The 16,617-nt window shown below is 39.0% G+C and overlaps 2 protein-coding genes across 3 annotated transcripts in view; both read left to right on the top strand.

Moving 5' to 3' along the window:
* The first annotated feature begins 5,072 nt into the window (after nucleotides 1-5,072).
* Nucleotides 5,073-13,571, top strand: TAAR1 (trace amine associated receptor 1). Of its 2 annotated transcripts, XM_017739683.1 has the most exons (3): nucleotides 5,073-5,156; nucleotides 8,920-9,047; nucleotides 11,179-13,571. In XM_017739683.1, the coding sequence occupies exon 3, from the start codon at nucleotides 11,214-11,216 to the stop codon at nucleotides 12,282-12,284; it is 1,071 nt and encodes a 356-aa protein (XP_017595172.1). In that variant the 5' UTR covers nucleotides 5,073-5,156; nucleotides 8,920-9,047; nucleotides 11,179-11,213; the 3' UTR covers nucleotides 12,285-13,571. The 2 variants fall into 2 exon arrangements, with proteins under 2 accessions (XP_017595172.1, XP_017595173.1); XM_017739684.1 differs by lacking the exon at nucleotides 8,920-9,047 and having other exon boundaries at nucleotides 5,082-5,156.
* Nucleotides 5,137-16,617, top strand: part of STX7 (syntaxin 7) — a 60,130-nt gene continuing 48,649 nt past the window's right edge. Inside the window, exon 1 of the mRNA XM_017739689.1 lies at nucleotides 5,137-5,156. The gene's annotated coding sequence lies outside the window, so the exon portion shown is untranslated. The remainder of the gene's footprint in view (nucleotides 5,157-16,617) is intronic.

Below are 16,617 nucleotides of genomic sequence, written 5' to 3'. Positions count from 1 at the left end.
AAAAGTCAAATTAATTTATAAGTAATTCACGTCAATGACCCTGCCCCAAAAGCTCCTGCAGATGGTATCTTAATAACCCCATCATTCTCTGAGCTGGAAAAGCGTGCTCTTCATACATCGATATTTCTTTCTTGTACCTTGATGCTGGCCAAAGCAAACAAGACCCACCTGTCCACAGTGTTTCTGACCACACAGAAAGAAAAACAAGTTCTTAATAGATTTTATTGATTCAAGACTTCAGATGTAGGTAGAAAAATACTCCATTTGAACAAATATGATCCAAACCTTGCAGCTAACTTAAGTAAAACTTGTAACAATTTTGGGGAAACTTTTGAGTAAAATCTAATGTACTTTATTTTACATACTGAATTAAAGTAAGGAGGCCTTGAGAAAAAATAGAGAAACAAAATCTTAATAATCTGGGGTTTTTAAACAGAGAAGGACTCTTCAGCCATGTCCTTGCACATATATTTAAGTAATTATAACCTCAAGTTATTCATTAAATATTGTGGTACAGTGAGGTACAATCAGAGATTGTGCGACTTTTAGACCAAGTAATTCAAAGCTAAATGTTTATGAACATGTTAGCATGGGTGAATTACTGGCAGTATGGGACACCATTCCTAGGTACATTGAATCAGTGCAGGTATAGTGAGTGATAAACAGAATGACAATGGCCTGAGTTTGAATTGCAGAATTTCTAATTAACCAACAATTGAATTATAACCCCACTTCATCCAAACAGTGTTTGCAATGCCACTGTCCACCATCAGGGCAGCAAAGTTGAAAAAGAGAAATAACTTGCTTGGGTCAATAAAGGCAGCAGCAGTTAATATAAGGCTTACTGCAGCTAATACAGGAATGCTTCTCCGGGGCTTGTGATGGACCATGAGATGTCATGGACCACAACAGAGAAGTAATTCTAGTACACCTTCTAAAAATTAACCTTTTTACCTGTAGACAAACACCACCTCCTGCTGAAGCCACAGATGAGCATGACAACATTACCAAGGGCTGTCTATCTGTGAACCAGCTAATTGGTGAAACAACTTTGCATACTGACAACACTATGTCACTTTCTCTCAGTCTGGAAAACAAAAAGAACTAGCAGCTGTCAAAGTATCAAAATATTTCTTGTAGCCACTCATTACTATAAAGTTGCAAGGGAAATAATCCATTGTCTGTTCAGGTATTCTCACGGTAGCAGGGAATTCCTACTGCAAATATGTACAATATAGGAAATGCATTGTAACTGCTTGGTTTTAACTTTGTCTATCCATCTTCATTTGCTGCTTCTAATGTTAAAAGTTAATTTTGGTGAACTCATAGTCTGGGAGCTGAGATAGTGTCAGGATGCAAGAGAGCAAGGAGTATGCAAAGCAGGGATAGATTTTAATGTCAAACATATAGTCAATCTTCAGGAAATCCCTTTTCAGAAAAAAGGGAGAATAAATATTTGCGTACAGTTGGTTGCCCAGCTTATGTACTGCAAAACATAATAACATAAAACTAAAGAAAATAATTTGAATACCTTCAAAATAGTCCTCATGATCAAATGATGACTTTTGTAACAGCAATTTTGAACATTTACTTCTAAATGAATGTTAGGAGTATGAAACATACTTGAACTCATCAAAGTCAAATACATGAAAACATTAAGGTCAGTTTTTATAAGATGGTTATTTTTCTATTCTGCAATTCACCTTGCTGTGTTTTCTAGCCATCTGAGATTGGGTTTTGTACGCTGAAAAAGGACAATCAGTTCAACATTAGAGTTTCTCTAAGGAAAATGCACTGGGGGTTTTTCCAGGCAAGACTTTCTTGTCAAACTTATGGATGAGTTTGGAAAAGTCTAAAATTTATTCTGCAATGTTTATGAAATTCTTAGACAAAATATAATACAGACAGACAGCTTCCATTAAGTTGAACAAAGAAAGTACAGTGAACTCTAGGCCTGTGCCGTTGCCATGTTACTTACAGACTCTTTAGGATACGCTCTCCCATGCTTTTAGAGATCTTTCTAAGTTTTCCATATATAGCCTTTATTCCTGTGCTGGCTAAGTGACCTAGAGCTCTCCCTTTCTTTCATTTTGTCTCCACTAGGAGCCAGAAATCTTGACTTGGCGCTCTTTTCATTGACAACCAATAAAGTCAAATGGAGGTAGGTGAGTTTGCTATACTACCACTTAAATCAGTGGTGGTTACATCAGTTTGCATCTACTGATTGTGCATCTGCAGGAGCAGAGCTGTTCTACATTTAGCTTTGAACTCAAACAGACATAATCTGTGGGTTTTTTCAGTCCCTCTGCATGGAGGGTCTCACACCACTTGACTGGGTTTAGTTGTAGTTGGAAGTCATCAACTCTACCCTGAAGAGTTCAGAGGTAGTGACAGATATAACTCCCATCCTGACAAAAGTTAGGTGCACTGATTCTGTAAAATTCCCCAGTACCTTAGTTTGTCACCCAGCTGACAAAGTGTACAAAAATTGACCAAAAAATGTACAAACCTTTATTTTCTTCCCATCCCCTTCCTGGTTAGTAGTTGTCTTCTCCAATTTTCTCAGAGATGTTCCTATGCCAAGTTGGCTGCAATAGGTACCATAAACGAATGGTGAAAACACATTGTAATTCATTCATGGGAACATGTTTGTAAAAAGAAGAATTATTCTTGCCTAAGAAGAAATCAAATATATCTGACACTGAGATACAGAAGGGAAGAGCAAACTGAAAACATGGCCACTAATAGGTAATGAGATACTTCCTGGTAGCTAGGCTGAACGACAGAAAGCTTTTGGCAGATGTGGGTGAAAAAATATGTGTGGTCTTTTCATAACTGATGTCAATTAGCCATACCTCAAGAGTATCAGATGGCTGTATGTATAAGGACTGTGTATATATAAAAGCTTAAGTTCGATCAATCATCCTTGCCTAGCAACAAAGATCTTAAACGTTTATTTTGTTGAAGAGTTTCTGAGATTATCTTTAATGTAACACTAGGCTTTTTAGTTGTTTATTCATGTTAACATTAACCTCTGCTTGCAGGAACTCTTCCAAATTCAGCATTAGACTAATCAAAACCAGAAAGCTCTTGTACTTGAGGGTTGAGTAACACTTAATGCAACCACTCCTGTATTTTGCCAAGGGAGTCTTACAACGCCAGTTGTTTTCTGCTGAGTCTTTTCTTATAGATCGTTTTCCCTTCAGTCACCAAGGATGTGACCTATATTCCTCCCTGATTTGTCAAGGTTCATCATTAGACCTGGATGGCTTACAAACATTTGCAAGTGGAAGGGAGAAGTGATAACAATTGCAGATAAGAACAAAACAGGCTACAGAGGGTAAAAAAGGGAGAGAGGAGAAGAAAGAGATGCTTTCTCTTCACCAGTCCTCACCTGCATGCATAAAAAGTTACCTAAGCTGGTAGAAGGACGTTTAAACAGCTGAACCTCCTGTTGCCATCTGTTCCCTCTCGGTGTCATGGGTACTGAACAGGAGCTAGCTTGTCAGTGAGAGCTTGACAGCAAATCATAAATCAAATTCAAATCGACTTCAGTGCACCCTTATCTCTTCTTCAGTGACCCAATATTCAATTGATATACAGCACCTACTGACAAGATAAATGAAGCTTTTCTGGTGAAAAAAATGGTCTGCTTAGGCATGTCTTCCTGAGACTGAGCAGCAGAGGGTCAGCAAGAAAGGGTACAGCTTCTGACACTGGTAATTTCTGCACTAATTGTGTTGCTGTTTCTGCAATGCCATGATACCACTGATGTTCATGCACAGCATCGCTGCTTCCTGCAGCGGCAAACAACTGCAGAAGCAAAAGATGGCCTTGGCAGGTTACTCCCTTAAAAATGGCCCACAGTGCAGTAGCACTGGCATCTGCAGCCTTGTTGGGCTTGCAAATGGACTGTTAGAAATTGTCAGATTCAATATTTCTGGGAAAATAGTATGTGTCTGCTGTAGTCAAGTCCAGCATTTGTGAAAGGAACAGAGAACAGTCCATGAGAAAGGAAGCTCCGGGACATTTCTTATTGACATATAAGTCTTTATTAGCAATTTTAGCTCTCAGTGGCTTCCAATAGAGTAGTCACTCTTCCAGACCAGAATGTGATATTTCAAGACTTTCATTTCACCAGGAGTTGTCCTTCTCATTCAGCCTTATGTCCCCTTGTGCCACCTTGCCAGTGCCATACTTTCCTACTTCCCAAGCTTATCCTAACCCCAAATACCCAGGGAAGAAGTTGCAGCCTGAGCCCCACAGGTCCTGCTACAGGCTAAGAGAAACCTCTGGGGAGCAGGAGCTGAAAGGCCTGGGTCTTTACTGATGGAGAGCCCACAAACTGACACATACAAACTGACCCACTTTGGGTCAGTTCTCCTCTCTGGGACTACTTTTTTCTGGAAGGATGCTCCTTCTTGGGTTCCACAGCAATACTAAAACTATTGCTTGAAGATGATGGATGCTGCTAATGAGTTGCAGGTATAGTTATCTGGTATGGTAAAAGGATATAAATAGGAAAGCAACGTCTCTTAAGTCCCTGCTACAAAGCATATCATATAAACACCTGAGCACCATAAATAAATGGCTAGTAAATTTTTTCATTCAAAGGAAACAATATCTTTTATTCAGTCTTTTTCTCAGACACTGTCAAAGTATTGTTCTTAGAGTTTTCAGAAAATATCCAAAACAAATTTTTAAAGGTAATTGAAAGTGTTAAAGTTTGTTAAGGTTACACAAAACTAAAAGTAGGAAGTGAAATATCAGGCAATCTTAAAAACAGTTCAGTGCTATTACCTCCATCGGTACCTTGACCATAATAAACATTTCCTTCCATTTGCATGCTTCTTTTCATGAAAGAAGCCTGGCTTTAGCTTACTTCAAATTGATTCTACTTTGCATATGCTAGTGCTTTTTGTCAGAATAGATTTATTACATGCTTATCTTTTCTGGATATTTAAGATTTACGTCATCCTGTTGATGAGATTTTCCCAGCAGGCTGTAAGCAAGTCAGACCAAGCATGCAGGCACTTAGTTAGGAGAATTGGTGTGGGATGAGTCAGTACTGGGCTGTCTCTGCAGCCTGCGCCGGTTCGTGATGAGGAAATGACTCCTGTGCCGTACCATCTCCAAGTCATGCAGTCTGGAATCTGGTGAGCTGCTAATATGCTAGTTTGGGATATTATTTTCTTTCAAAGATGAATCTCCTATGGTTAGCACTGAAGATAATAGTTGTTGTTCTGCACAGTTCTTTCTGTAGTGAACAGCAATAGCACCAACAGCAGTAACTATGATTTAAAGTATGATTTTAAAAGCCATTCATTCCCAATAGCTGAAAGAGAAACATAGCTAGGGGGCAAAGCTCTTTTCACACACAGCTATGAATTCAGAGTAAAGCTCTTTCCTTTCTGTGAAAGTATTAGATGGCTATAAGGATGCAGAATGGGATTGTACTTTTTTACTACTCGTGCTTCCCTCCTCTGTGTTTGCCTTCTTTTTGGAGGTGTTGATCAGATGCCAGCAAATATCAACGAAGCAGTTACAGTCCTAAATTAATTCCTGTTGGATTGGTGGGTGCAGAGAAGCACTGGAAAGGCACAAGGCACCTGCCCTGCTGTGCCCGTGCCTCTGCTCAGCAGCCACAAGGATTTACTCACCCTGCTGGAGCGAGAGGCAAGGGACTGCTCCTGCCCTCGGGAGAAGCTTTTGCTACTGAGTGAAGGCAATGGACCATGTTATGGCACTCCTCAGCAAGGCTACCAAATATGTAGAATCTCCCCACCCTGTACAGAGAGAGTTTCTCAGCTTTGGATGGATGTGTTTTGCTTTGCTGTGGAATCTCTTACTCCTCTGTGCATCTCCGAGATTTGAATTTACATTGGGGTTTGGATTTATATGTGTTTATCCTAAGCACTATACTTGTAGAAAGCACTCAGACATTGCATTACTCTGTATAAACAGCTGGTTTTACTTGGCAAGGAAAAGAGATGTTTTCCACTAAAAACTAGGAATAGAAACCATGGGAAAAGATCTAGAGCTCAATTATCTCATATATTCTCTAAATTCCTCTGGTAAAAATCTGGGCTAATTTCAGACTGTCTTCAGTGGAATTGCACTGGTGGAATTGCAGAAATAGCATTGAGATTAGTAGTTGCCAGATCTTGTTCTTCTTGATTTTCTCCTACAAAGAAATAATTATTTTGTACTAATAGCTTATTGGGAATTTGGGCATTTCCCCCTACATGTCAAACATATGAATGGAAACTTAAGAAGTTAGTTTTTTTTGTAATATTGTGGGGTTTTTTTTCCTGAGGACTGCATAAATGATAAGTGGAGTTAGACACTTTCAAAATTCCTCTCCAGCCATGGGGTCACCATGCAGCCTCCAGTACTTATAAATCCATGGTTCCCCTCACACAGAAACAGTTTTTAAAATGAACTGTGTGAAAATGAGAAACTTTCTGCTGAATGACCAAACTGTACCCATAGAAAAGCAAGCTAAAAGAACCATGGTAGAAATCAGTGCTGTCCTGACATTTTTTTTTCATAGTAACAGTTCTCATTCTCGAGTCCTTTTCTGTTGCTTCCAATTTCCAGCGTCCCTTCCACAATCCTGTGTAAGAAGGACAGAGTAACTTTTCAACACATTTTTCAAATAGGTTTGATGTCTGACAAAAGGGCTATTTCCATTCCCTTCTGCTGTTTTCCATTTTATTTACTTTATGTTTTAAAGACAAACAAGGAGAGTAGGTGACCCAAAGTATTCTAGACACTGTGACAGCTCTCTTTCTTGGTTTTCCAAAACCTGAAAACTACTTACTGCAGAAATAAAAATTTTTTCAGAAAAAAAAACCACAGCAGTAATTTTATAGAAAGGTTTTTGCTTTGAATTTTTGTTTTACTTTGTTTTACTATACTACAGACTCAAAAGACTGTTAAACACTGACAGTGTGCTTTGAGTTCTCACAAAAATAGAGTTTGACATATTTCTCTTTGATATTATAAGTAGCAAGTCTGAGAATATTTTCATGATCCACATGAGCATTAAGGCACAAGAAAATGCCTGTTTGAAGTGTCTGCACCAACACAGTGAAAGCTTGTTAAAAAAGTGTTCCTTCTTGCTCTAAATTAGTTGACAATTTGGCCTGCTTAATTACTTAATTATCTTGATATCTCAAAACCTCCTGCTTTACTTTCTTCTCAGCAAACACAGCATTAAATACCACCCTCCCCATGCTCACAGCTTCCCCTACATCTGTGATTCACTCCTTTCCAATGTGTGTGGGTCTTGCAGTACAATTTTATTGCAAGCCAGCAGCTGGAAGGAAACGGTTCCTGACCAGATGCACAGCCTGGGCACAAGAGGAAGGAAAGCAAAACCCACACTACACAGCTGGCTGCTGCCTGCCCCTCTACAGCAGGGCAGACCTGCTCAGGGCAGGGGAAGGCTCCCCAGCCCCAGCGGTTCCCCAAGAGGTTTTCACGTTGCTGCCAGGGAGCTGCCTCTGGAACAACACTTGAAGCAGAGCTGCCTTTCCAGATCATCCCCTTGAGTTTTGGTCACTGTGTTACTCGAGGGAGAGAGCATGGAGCATGGTGGGAGAGCAGTGTGTGCATGCATGGATGGCCTTGGACTGAGTGCTCATAATGAGGTCGCTGCCAGACTTCTTTGTAACAATGAGCTGTACAGAGTAAGGTAACACAGCTTTGTTCCCCTAAATTTTAACTTCATATAAAATGTATATGTGCCAAGAGAGTAATTACCAAGGGTTAAACCTTCACTCCTCAAAGAGAAGTGCCTGGCTCCAAGGAAGAACACAACATCTCAGAAGGGTGAAGGACTCCTTCACAGACCAGTATTTGGGTACCTAAATATGTCTTTTTCACATTTCCCCAAATCTGAGCAATCGAACCTCACTTCTCAACATATCCTCTCAACTCTCTCCAGTGGTATCCATTCAGCCTGATCATTGTTTCTGCACATTTTTTAGTCATCAAACTCTCTTGCTACAGCAAGGAGAACCTTTTAGTGCAACACAGACCCCCGTCTGTCTATGAGTGTAGCCTCAAGAAAAAGAAAAGAACTGAATTGTATGCATTCATTTTGATTTTTGTGCACATAACATAATAAAGTAGCTAACCCAGGTCATCAGAACAGTTTGCAAGAAGTAGTATCTTAACCCACCTTGTTGCATATGCCCCTGAGGCACCCAGCTTAACTGGGGTTTAGCTGATAGTAACCACAATACCAGTCTTTTACATTCAGCAGTATCACTGTTTTAAAAGGCTGCATGGTCCCTAGTGGAGTAAAAAATTGATCTTCCTCATCTGTGACTCTGGTACAGCCAATAATAGGTGTTTACTTAGAACAATTATTCAGTAGCTATATCTTGCAAATAGCTGTTAACTGGTGAGGCTGTTAGATTAAACCTGTTTGTTCAGCAATCATAACTAGTCTCGTAAAGACACATTGTGTCACTCTGTTCACAGTACACCTTTCCAAGGAAATCATACATGCTGCTGTAACCAACCTATACTTATGTATTTTGCCATGTTTTGAAGGCTTACAGGAGGTAGACTGCAGGGTGTCTTTTGTTCTTTGCTTAGATAATACTGGGCTGCTCACAATATGACTGTAACATTTAATCAAACAAGTAAACATACTTCACATTAATTCAATTTACCTATAAATAAGGCCCATTAAACAAGTATGAGTGCTACAGCCATGATTTTGTTCTCTACGTAGGTGACAAAATAAACAGTGTGAGCTAAAATTCACATCAACAGCTGATACTGAATCAAACAGCCAAGAATGCTATTCAGCACACCAACATCCCCCAGTAATACGTGGGGGTTTCTGGAGGCTGCTCCAGCTGTGGATTAAAAGCCTGTTCTCTCAAAATTTGTGTTACCCAGAACTGTAATGGTGGTGAAGAGGCTCAGATGCTTTTTGAGATGATCTTTAAAAGGAAGAAGTGCCACTCAACCAGCAGAAAACAAATGAGTGTCAAGAGCAGACTTCTACACAGCATGAAGGGACAACGGTAGGAGAACAGGTTTTTAAGAGTATGCTTCTTCATATTTCCATTTTATTACATTTTAACCTTTGTAATTATTTATGGAAGGGAAGCATTCTGCTTTCATCTTGAAAACTTCTTCAGAGTTCAGCTCACTTTTTGCCACGTGTTTTGACGTATTTATTTCCCTGTAATGCAATGCCACACACTTGATCTCAGTGTGCTCCATCCTTTGGTTGGAGTTTCTTACTTACTTTTATTACAAAAAAAAAATCCTGAATTTTTGGGTTTTTTTAAGAAAACCTGTTTTCAGAGGAGATCATGTTTCTTTAGGCTAAGCAGTTTATCTATCAGAAAACAACAGAGAAGTTATTAATCTTTTAAATCTTAAGGAAAACTAGAGATAGGATGTTAATTCATTTTTATTGGCTTTATAGACTGCTTTACCACAATTGTTTAATTTATTTATATTTTTATACGAACAAAATTCAAGATGTGACACATTTACAACCTGAATGGGATTAAAACCTTTATAATGATGCCCAGAATACACATTTAAATTGGTGTTTAATTCTTTCTACTGTGAAAATTGAAAATTTGAGTTAATTAATATTCATCTGGCTGTGCTTTCTCTGCCTTAGGTGTAAATGTGCTGAAAGAAGGAATGACAGGCAGGAAAAGAAACCTGAAGAGACTGACAAAAATTGAAGGAAAAGATATATGAAGTGATAATTAAAATGAGGTGAAAAGAGCAGAGAGGGTGTTAAATATTAGTAGGCAGAAAAAAAAAAAAGGGGAAGCAAAAAGCACCCCAAACAGTACGTAAGTAGACTCCCTATGTCCCTTACTGCTGAGAGTGCCTTTGGGTGCACCTTGTCCCTGGCACTCGGGTGCCACTGCCTGGCCCCACTTGCAAAATCCCTCTGCATAGCCCAGGGTGCTGGTTGTAGCTGTCAGGGTTTTGCAAGCTGCAGTTTTTATCATCTACGTTCATTTAGCTTCCAGTGCCATGGTGTGTTTGTAATAACACTTGGTTTCATATGGGAAAGAAATTATTTCTTTTTATTGTGTTCTATCCAGAATAACCAGAGGCAACTAAATCCCAAAGCAAATGGCTTAAATCAGTACTGGCTGAATTGCCATGTCTATATTTTTTTGACAACCATTTTAAACCATAATGATAGTACTACCGAATAGCATATGCAAATCATCATTATTTTTCACAATAACACTATCTTTCTGTTATTTAAAGGAAAACAGATTTTTCAAAAATAAATATTGCTTTCCATTGCTTGCTTTCATTAAAACTTTTCATAAAAAGAGCAACTTGCAAAAGGGACACGCTACTTCTTCCACAAGAGGACAGTGATATTTGTGGCCTTAGATGCAACCTAAACCTAAGTTCTGAAAATGTTTCTCTCCATGTTTGTGCCTTATCTAAAAACAGATTAATATAATCAATACTCATAGCAATGCTAAACTACTAGTACTGAAAAAAAAATTTGCTTATACAGCAGATAATGTTTCGGATTATTCAGATTCTTCCACTTTATTTTGTCAGCAAAAGAGCAGAAATTTTTTTTCTCCTCTTAGATCTTTTCCTTACATCTCTATTTACAGCTAGAGTCTGCAAAGATTTTCCAGTAAAACTGGAACTGCTCGGTCATCACTATCAGGACAGGGCTGGAGGAGAGGTCGAGCATGGATTCCTCAGCTTTAGCCTTCTGTTTTAGACTTGTAGGTTTTAGACTCACGTATCAAAAAAAAAAAAAAAGTTGAGGGAGCTTCAGAATTTAAAATGACTGATTTTCAAGTGCAACATGAGATACAGGATTCCAGCTAATATTGATGAAGAAGACCAGGACTGAAAGCAGAAAGAGGAAATATTGAAAAGGGCTTCTCCTCTGTCCACTGGACAAGGCATTGCCCAGTGCAGGCCTCTAAGATTCACTGCTGTCCTGATGTGAGGACACCCCGTTAAACAGTTTATTTCATCAAAGGAGATTCCCATTTCTAGGGAAGTCAGATGATGAAAATGTCATTCTACTAAATGTAATTATAAAATGGTTTCATCCTTCATAAATAATGAAATGTGAATTTCCTATGCATCCAACTAAATGAAGGTGTTTACAGTGCCCTTTCATTTTCCTCTCTGCAGCTCTTCCCATCTAGAAAATGGAAAACCCATTGTAAATGTACCTCAGAATTAGGAAAAACAGTACCTGTGCTGCATACCTATGTGGATTTGGGACCCCAGTAAGGATGCAACTGTGCTGTGAATCCGTAAATAGCTCTTGCATAAGGAGCAGCTGGTCAAACAGTGTCCGTATTTCCATGTACATCTTCATGGTTTGCATTATTCTGGCCACAGTGGTTGGAAATTTGACAGTTATCATCTCAATATCACATTTCAAGCAGCTCCACACACCTACGAATTTCCTGATACTTTCAATGGCTACCGTAGACTTCCTGCTGGGATTCTTCGTCATGCCTTGCAGTATGGTGCGCTCTGTTGAGCACTGCTGGTATTTTGGGGAGTTCTTCTGCAAGATCCACACGAGCACGGACATTATGCTGAGCACAGCTTCTATCTTCCATCTTTCCTTCATATCCATTGACCGTTACTATGCTGTGTGTGACCCTTTAAGATACAAATCAAAGATAAATACTTTTGTCATCGTGGTCATGGTGTTCATAAGCTGGATGATCCCTGCTGCTTTTGCTTTTGGGATGATCTTTCTAGACCTTAACTTGAGAGGCGCAGAAAAGATTTATAACCATGTCCATTGTGCAGGAGGATGCTTTCTCATTTTTAGTGAAACTTCAGGTATTGTGGCCTCTGTAGTGTCTTTTTACATCCCTGGATTTGTTATGCTGTATATATATAGGAAAATATACTCTGTAGCCAAGAAGCAGGCAAGATCCATTGATGCAATTAGCAAAAAAAAGATGCAATTTGAAATGAAGCACCACACTTCATTCTGCAGAGAAAGGAAAGCTGCTAAGACATTAGGCATAATAATGGGAGCGTTTCTCATCTGCTGGACTCCATTCTTCTTCTTTACAGCTACCAATCCACTTATGAATTATGTGATACCTCCTGTTCTCATTGATGCTTTGGTTTGGTTTGGCTATTTAAATTCTACACTTAACCCAATTGTTTATGCATTTTTTTACATGTGGTTTCGCAGGGCATTGAAGATTATTCTGTTTGGAAAAGTTTTTCAACAGGACTCTTCCAGGACTCATTTGTTTTCAGACTAACATGCTTTAAATGGTTGGATTCATCACTTTCTGGAGGCTCAACTGCCAGACATAAGAGCTGTGGAGGAAGGAAACACCTATTTGTTTGCCTATTTACCAAATGTAGTTCAAGCAGATAAACAACCATTGTGCTTTACATATTCTTTCATTCCAGACTGGGTTTTGCATGTGGTGTTTTGATTATATCTATTTATTTGCAATGCACAGAAGAGCAAGACCTCCATTTAAAAAACTTACAGTAGTTTATATCGCTGATCTTCATAATTAAAAACCTGTTCTGACACAACAGATTAATTTCTTGAACAAGGTGTGTTTATATCACAGTATTTGTGTTCATTTGTGTTCTCCTTTAGAAAGAGCAGAAAAACATTTTCCTTTGAATTTCTTGGCATCTTTGACTAATAACCCAAAGCTCTCTAAGTTTTGTCCTTCCCCTTCCATATGTGTGCAGAGCTCAAAACAGGCCAATAACCAGCCCTATGAGCTTCCATGGAGGGAAGGTGAGGCAGAGAAAAGTTGTGCTGCTCTTTCTGTTTCCATTTCAACTAGTACTTGTCACTTACAAATTTGTCACTTAAAGGCTTTGCTGCTTGGTGAGATCAAAAGCATGTTTAATGAGATCAAAGACAAGAAAAAATATGAAGTGAAAAGCAATTGCAAAAAAGCTGCATTGCACCTGAGAATGCCAGAAAATTACGTCTATCTAATGAATGTTTAGATGCAAAACATTATTTGCTACTTTGCGTCTTAGAGAACTTTTTTTTTGCTTGGACATACCGTTATTTTGTCTCATGGCAATGCTGTGACAGCTTTCAAGGAAAGCATATAGATAATTGTGAAGAAATCCTGTGGTTGAACTCAGCTGCATTATGAAGGAACAGTACTGGGAGTGGGTGGGAAATTATTAGTTTCTCAGAAGAGACCATGGAAAGAAATTTTTGGCTCTGTACTGAAGTAAGAGCTATATTCAGCAGCATATCCTCCATTCGTGTTGCTTGTAAAAGTGCATCATATGTGTGTCTTGTCTTTGTTTTCTGTACTTTGTAGAGCACTGAAGCACTCTGTGCCAAAAAGCTTAAAAGTTGAATGATGATACATTTCAGCAGGGCAAAGTATCAGGATCTGAAATTGTCTCTTTTACTGTTTCATTGCCATCTTGTAAAGTTTGCAGTCCTAAAAATGACGTGAAAAGGAGCAATGAAACCTACACATCAGCACTTCTACTGTGGATCTTTGCTAATGACAATATGACTACTTTAATACTTAATCTTACAAAAATAAAGCAAGATAAAAATTTAAAAAATCTCTTTCTGATACATAATGGGTATGTATCTGGTACATAATTTTCTTCCTTCATCTCCAGTGAGTCTGGCCCTGATGTAGGTAATATTCTCATGCTCAGTGTTACTTTCTGAAATAAAATGCATGATCACTTAGACACTTTGATCTCACTTGAAGTAACAATTTCAGAAGCGCTGCCAGGTGATACCTCTTTTCGTCTGGTCGTATTTTAGATTGAAGGAAAGATAGATCCTCTATGACAAATGATGCCCATCTAAGGCATTTAAAGTATATTTAGTAAGGTCAGCACGTATTAACGTAGTCCCTTCAGGAAGTCAATGAAGTTGTTTCTTTTCCCTCATTCCTTATATCCCTGTCTATCTCCCTGAAAATCTGGAAACATTACTGTGTTTCCAGACAATTCCAGCTCTACCAGAGTCTACATTTGGTAATTTTCTTTTCATAACTTGTTCTGGCATCTCTCAGGCATTGTTTTCTGTTTGTAGGAGGAGTTTCTAAATTAGTAGGATTCCAACTTGCTTGCAGGACAGACTGCAGTTCAAACAGAGCATGTCCCTGCAGACAGTGCCTAGACCCTACTGCAAAGCTAATTTTTATAAACCCATAGAAACCAGAGCCCGATTCCTGAAGTGAGAAAAATTGTGAATAAAGACATTCTAATAGGTAGGCCAGAAGCCATGCATGCAAGTAAAGCAAATTAAAGAATTCATCACTTCTTCCAGTCTGCAAAGCAGATCTTCAGCCATTTCAAGGAAAGCTGGGCTCCACCATGTGTAATGGTTATTTGGAAAAACAAACACTGTAACTTCCAATTCTCCAGTTCCTCCTTCTTCCGGTAAGGTTTTTACTGCTGAGCACAACATTTTATGGTGTGGAGTATCTCTCTGGTCAGCTGGGGTCAGATGTCCCCTCCCAAACTCTTGCACACCCCCAGGCTACTCAAAGAGAAGGCCTCAATACTGTGTAAGCACAGCTCAGTCTTTCTTAAATGGGGGTTGTGTATGCGTTATCAACATTGTTTTCATCACTAATCCAAAACATAACACCACACAAACTACTACAAAGAAAATTAACCCTATCCAAACCAAAACCAGTAGAGAGGGCATCCAAACATTGTAGCTGCATGAGATCACCATAATCTATTTAGTGTTAATAGAAATAGTAAAAAAATTTCAGTGTACAGATCAACAACTCTCTGGGCAAACCAGTCTAGGCAAGGTGTCAGCAATATTTATTCTCTGCAGAATTAAGAAGGAGTTTCCACACACACACTGCTGGTGGCATTCACCCACACCCAGAAGGTCACCCTCCTTGTTCTTAATAAACTAAAATATAAGCCAGCTTTGTGCATGGCCCAACTCGGAAAGTTTCAGAAATAACTTTTTCCTCTGGTGTCCTATTACCTAAAGGTGGCACTTTCCCAAAGAGCCTCCTTGCCTTCTATTTACAGAGAACCTTCTCTAGCACAGTGGCTGTAATGAAGTCCCAGGTTACTTTCTCTCATTAGCTCTAATCACAGATGGTGAAAAGCTATTTCTCAGTGGGAGGGTGATGTGCAAATGAGATGTGTTAATGAGGCCACAGGGACTCTATTTGAACCCAAGACATGGGTAAATTAGGAAAGCATAAGAAAAATGCCTCATGCTTTTGTCCAATCAGTTTATGAGTTAGGTCTGGTGGAGCAGAATATACCTCACTGAAAGCTCAAAGTATCATAATGCAAATGAAATGCAAAGGGTATTGTCAAATTCCTTATCAACACGTTTAATTAGTGACCTTGTTAAACACTTTCCACATGGCTACGTTTTGCAAAACAAATTATTCCCCTGTGGGTAATTTCAGATGTTTTAACTTCCCTGAAAACTTGTGCAAAGCAATTTCTCCAGTATGATGAAAGGCTCTGTTTCACCAGTAAACTTATGTCTGTTCCTTTTGTCACCAGTGAGGACCATTTGCAATGTCACCTTCACACTTTGTTCAAAACTGACAGCAAGTTCCAGAGTCCTGAACTGCTGCCTGTATCCTGCCTTAGTGCCTGATGTTTTGGTGTAGTGCCTCATGCATGGTGGTGCCACCTGTGTCCAAATCTCATGGTCTCTCCGATACCAGAGGCAAGAGGATGGGAAAAGAAGCGCACCAACTGTCCAAGCAGGACCCTTCTGGAAACCTCACAAAGGAGAGTGTCACTCCAAAATGGAGTATTTCAAACTCCTAGATAAAAAAATACATTAGTGTAGTGTCCAAACAGAAAAACTGAGCTGTCAAGATGTGTAAATATTGAAAAATGTGTGGATTTTCTTAGATCATTAACTCATTCAGGCAGTGCACACTGTGCACTCTCTGTCCTCTACAATGCATTAATATCCATTCAACAAGGGAGAAAATACTGGATGCAGTCAAACATAAGACAGAGTGTTCTACAAAATTCTTCTACTTCTGCAGATTTTCTGGTCATCTTCATTACCTACGATGCTACTTCCACACACTGCACTTAAAGACTTAATTCAGAAAAAGACTGTCTACTTGTAAGCACTTTTTGACTAATCTCTTTTCATTAGACATAGACTAAAGTTTATTAACTTCTGTGATGAAATGACTGGCGTGGTAGACAAAGGAAGAGCAGTTCTTATTATCTACCTAGTCTTCAGGAGGGCTTTCAACACTTTCTCTCATAAGATTTTCAGAAAGAAAGTAATGAAGTATGGGCTAGATGAGAAGACAGTGAAGTGGATTGAAAACTGGCCAGGTCCAGAGGGTGCTGATCATTGTCATGAAGTCTGATTGAAGGCCAGCAACTGGTGATATACCCTAAGGGTTAATGCTAGGTCCAATCCTGTTCAACATCTTCATTAATAATCTGGATGATGGGGCAGGACATACCCTTTCAACCTCAACAATTCTGTGACTTTGTGATTCTGTGAAATTCAATTCCCATAATATTTACTGAGTCTTGCATAATGTTACATGGTCTTGCATAACCAGTTGCATTTAATTCCCTACTTTGTAGGTTTTTTAATAAGATCTTTTCACC

Source organism: Corvus brachyrhynchos, unplaced genomic scaffold, assembly GCF_000691975.1.
Source record: "Corvus brachyrhynchos isolate BGI_N302 unplaced genomic scaffold, ASM69197v1 scaffold14, whole genome shotgun sequence".
Lineage (NCBI taxonomy): Eukaryota > Metazoa > Chordata > Aves > Passeriformes > Corvidae > Corvus > Corvus brachyrhynchos.
This window is presented reverse-complemented; position numbering and strand designations above follow the sequence as displayed.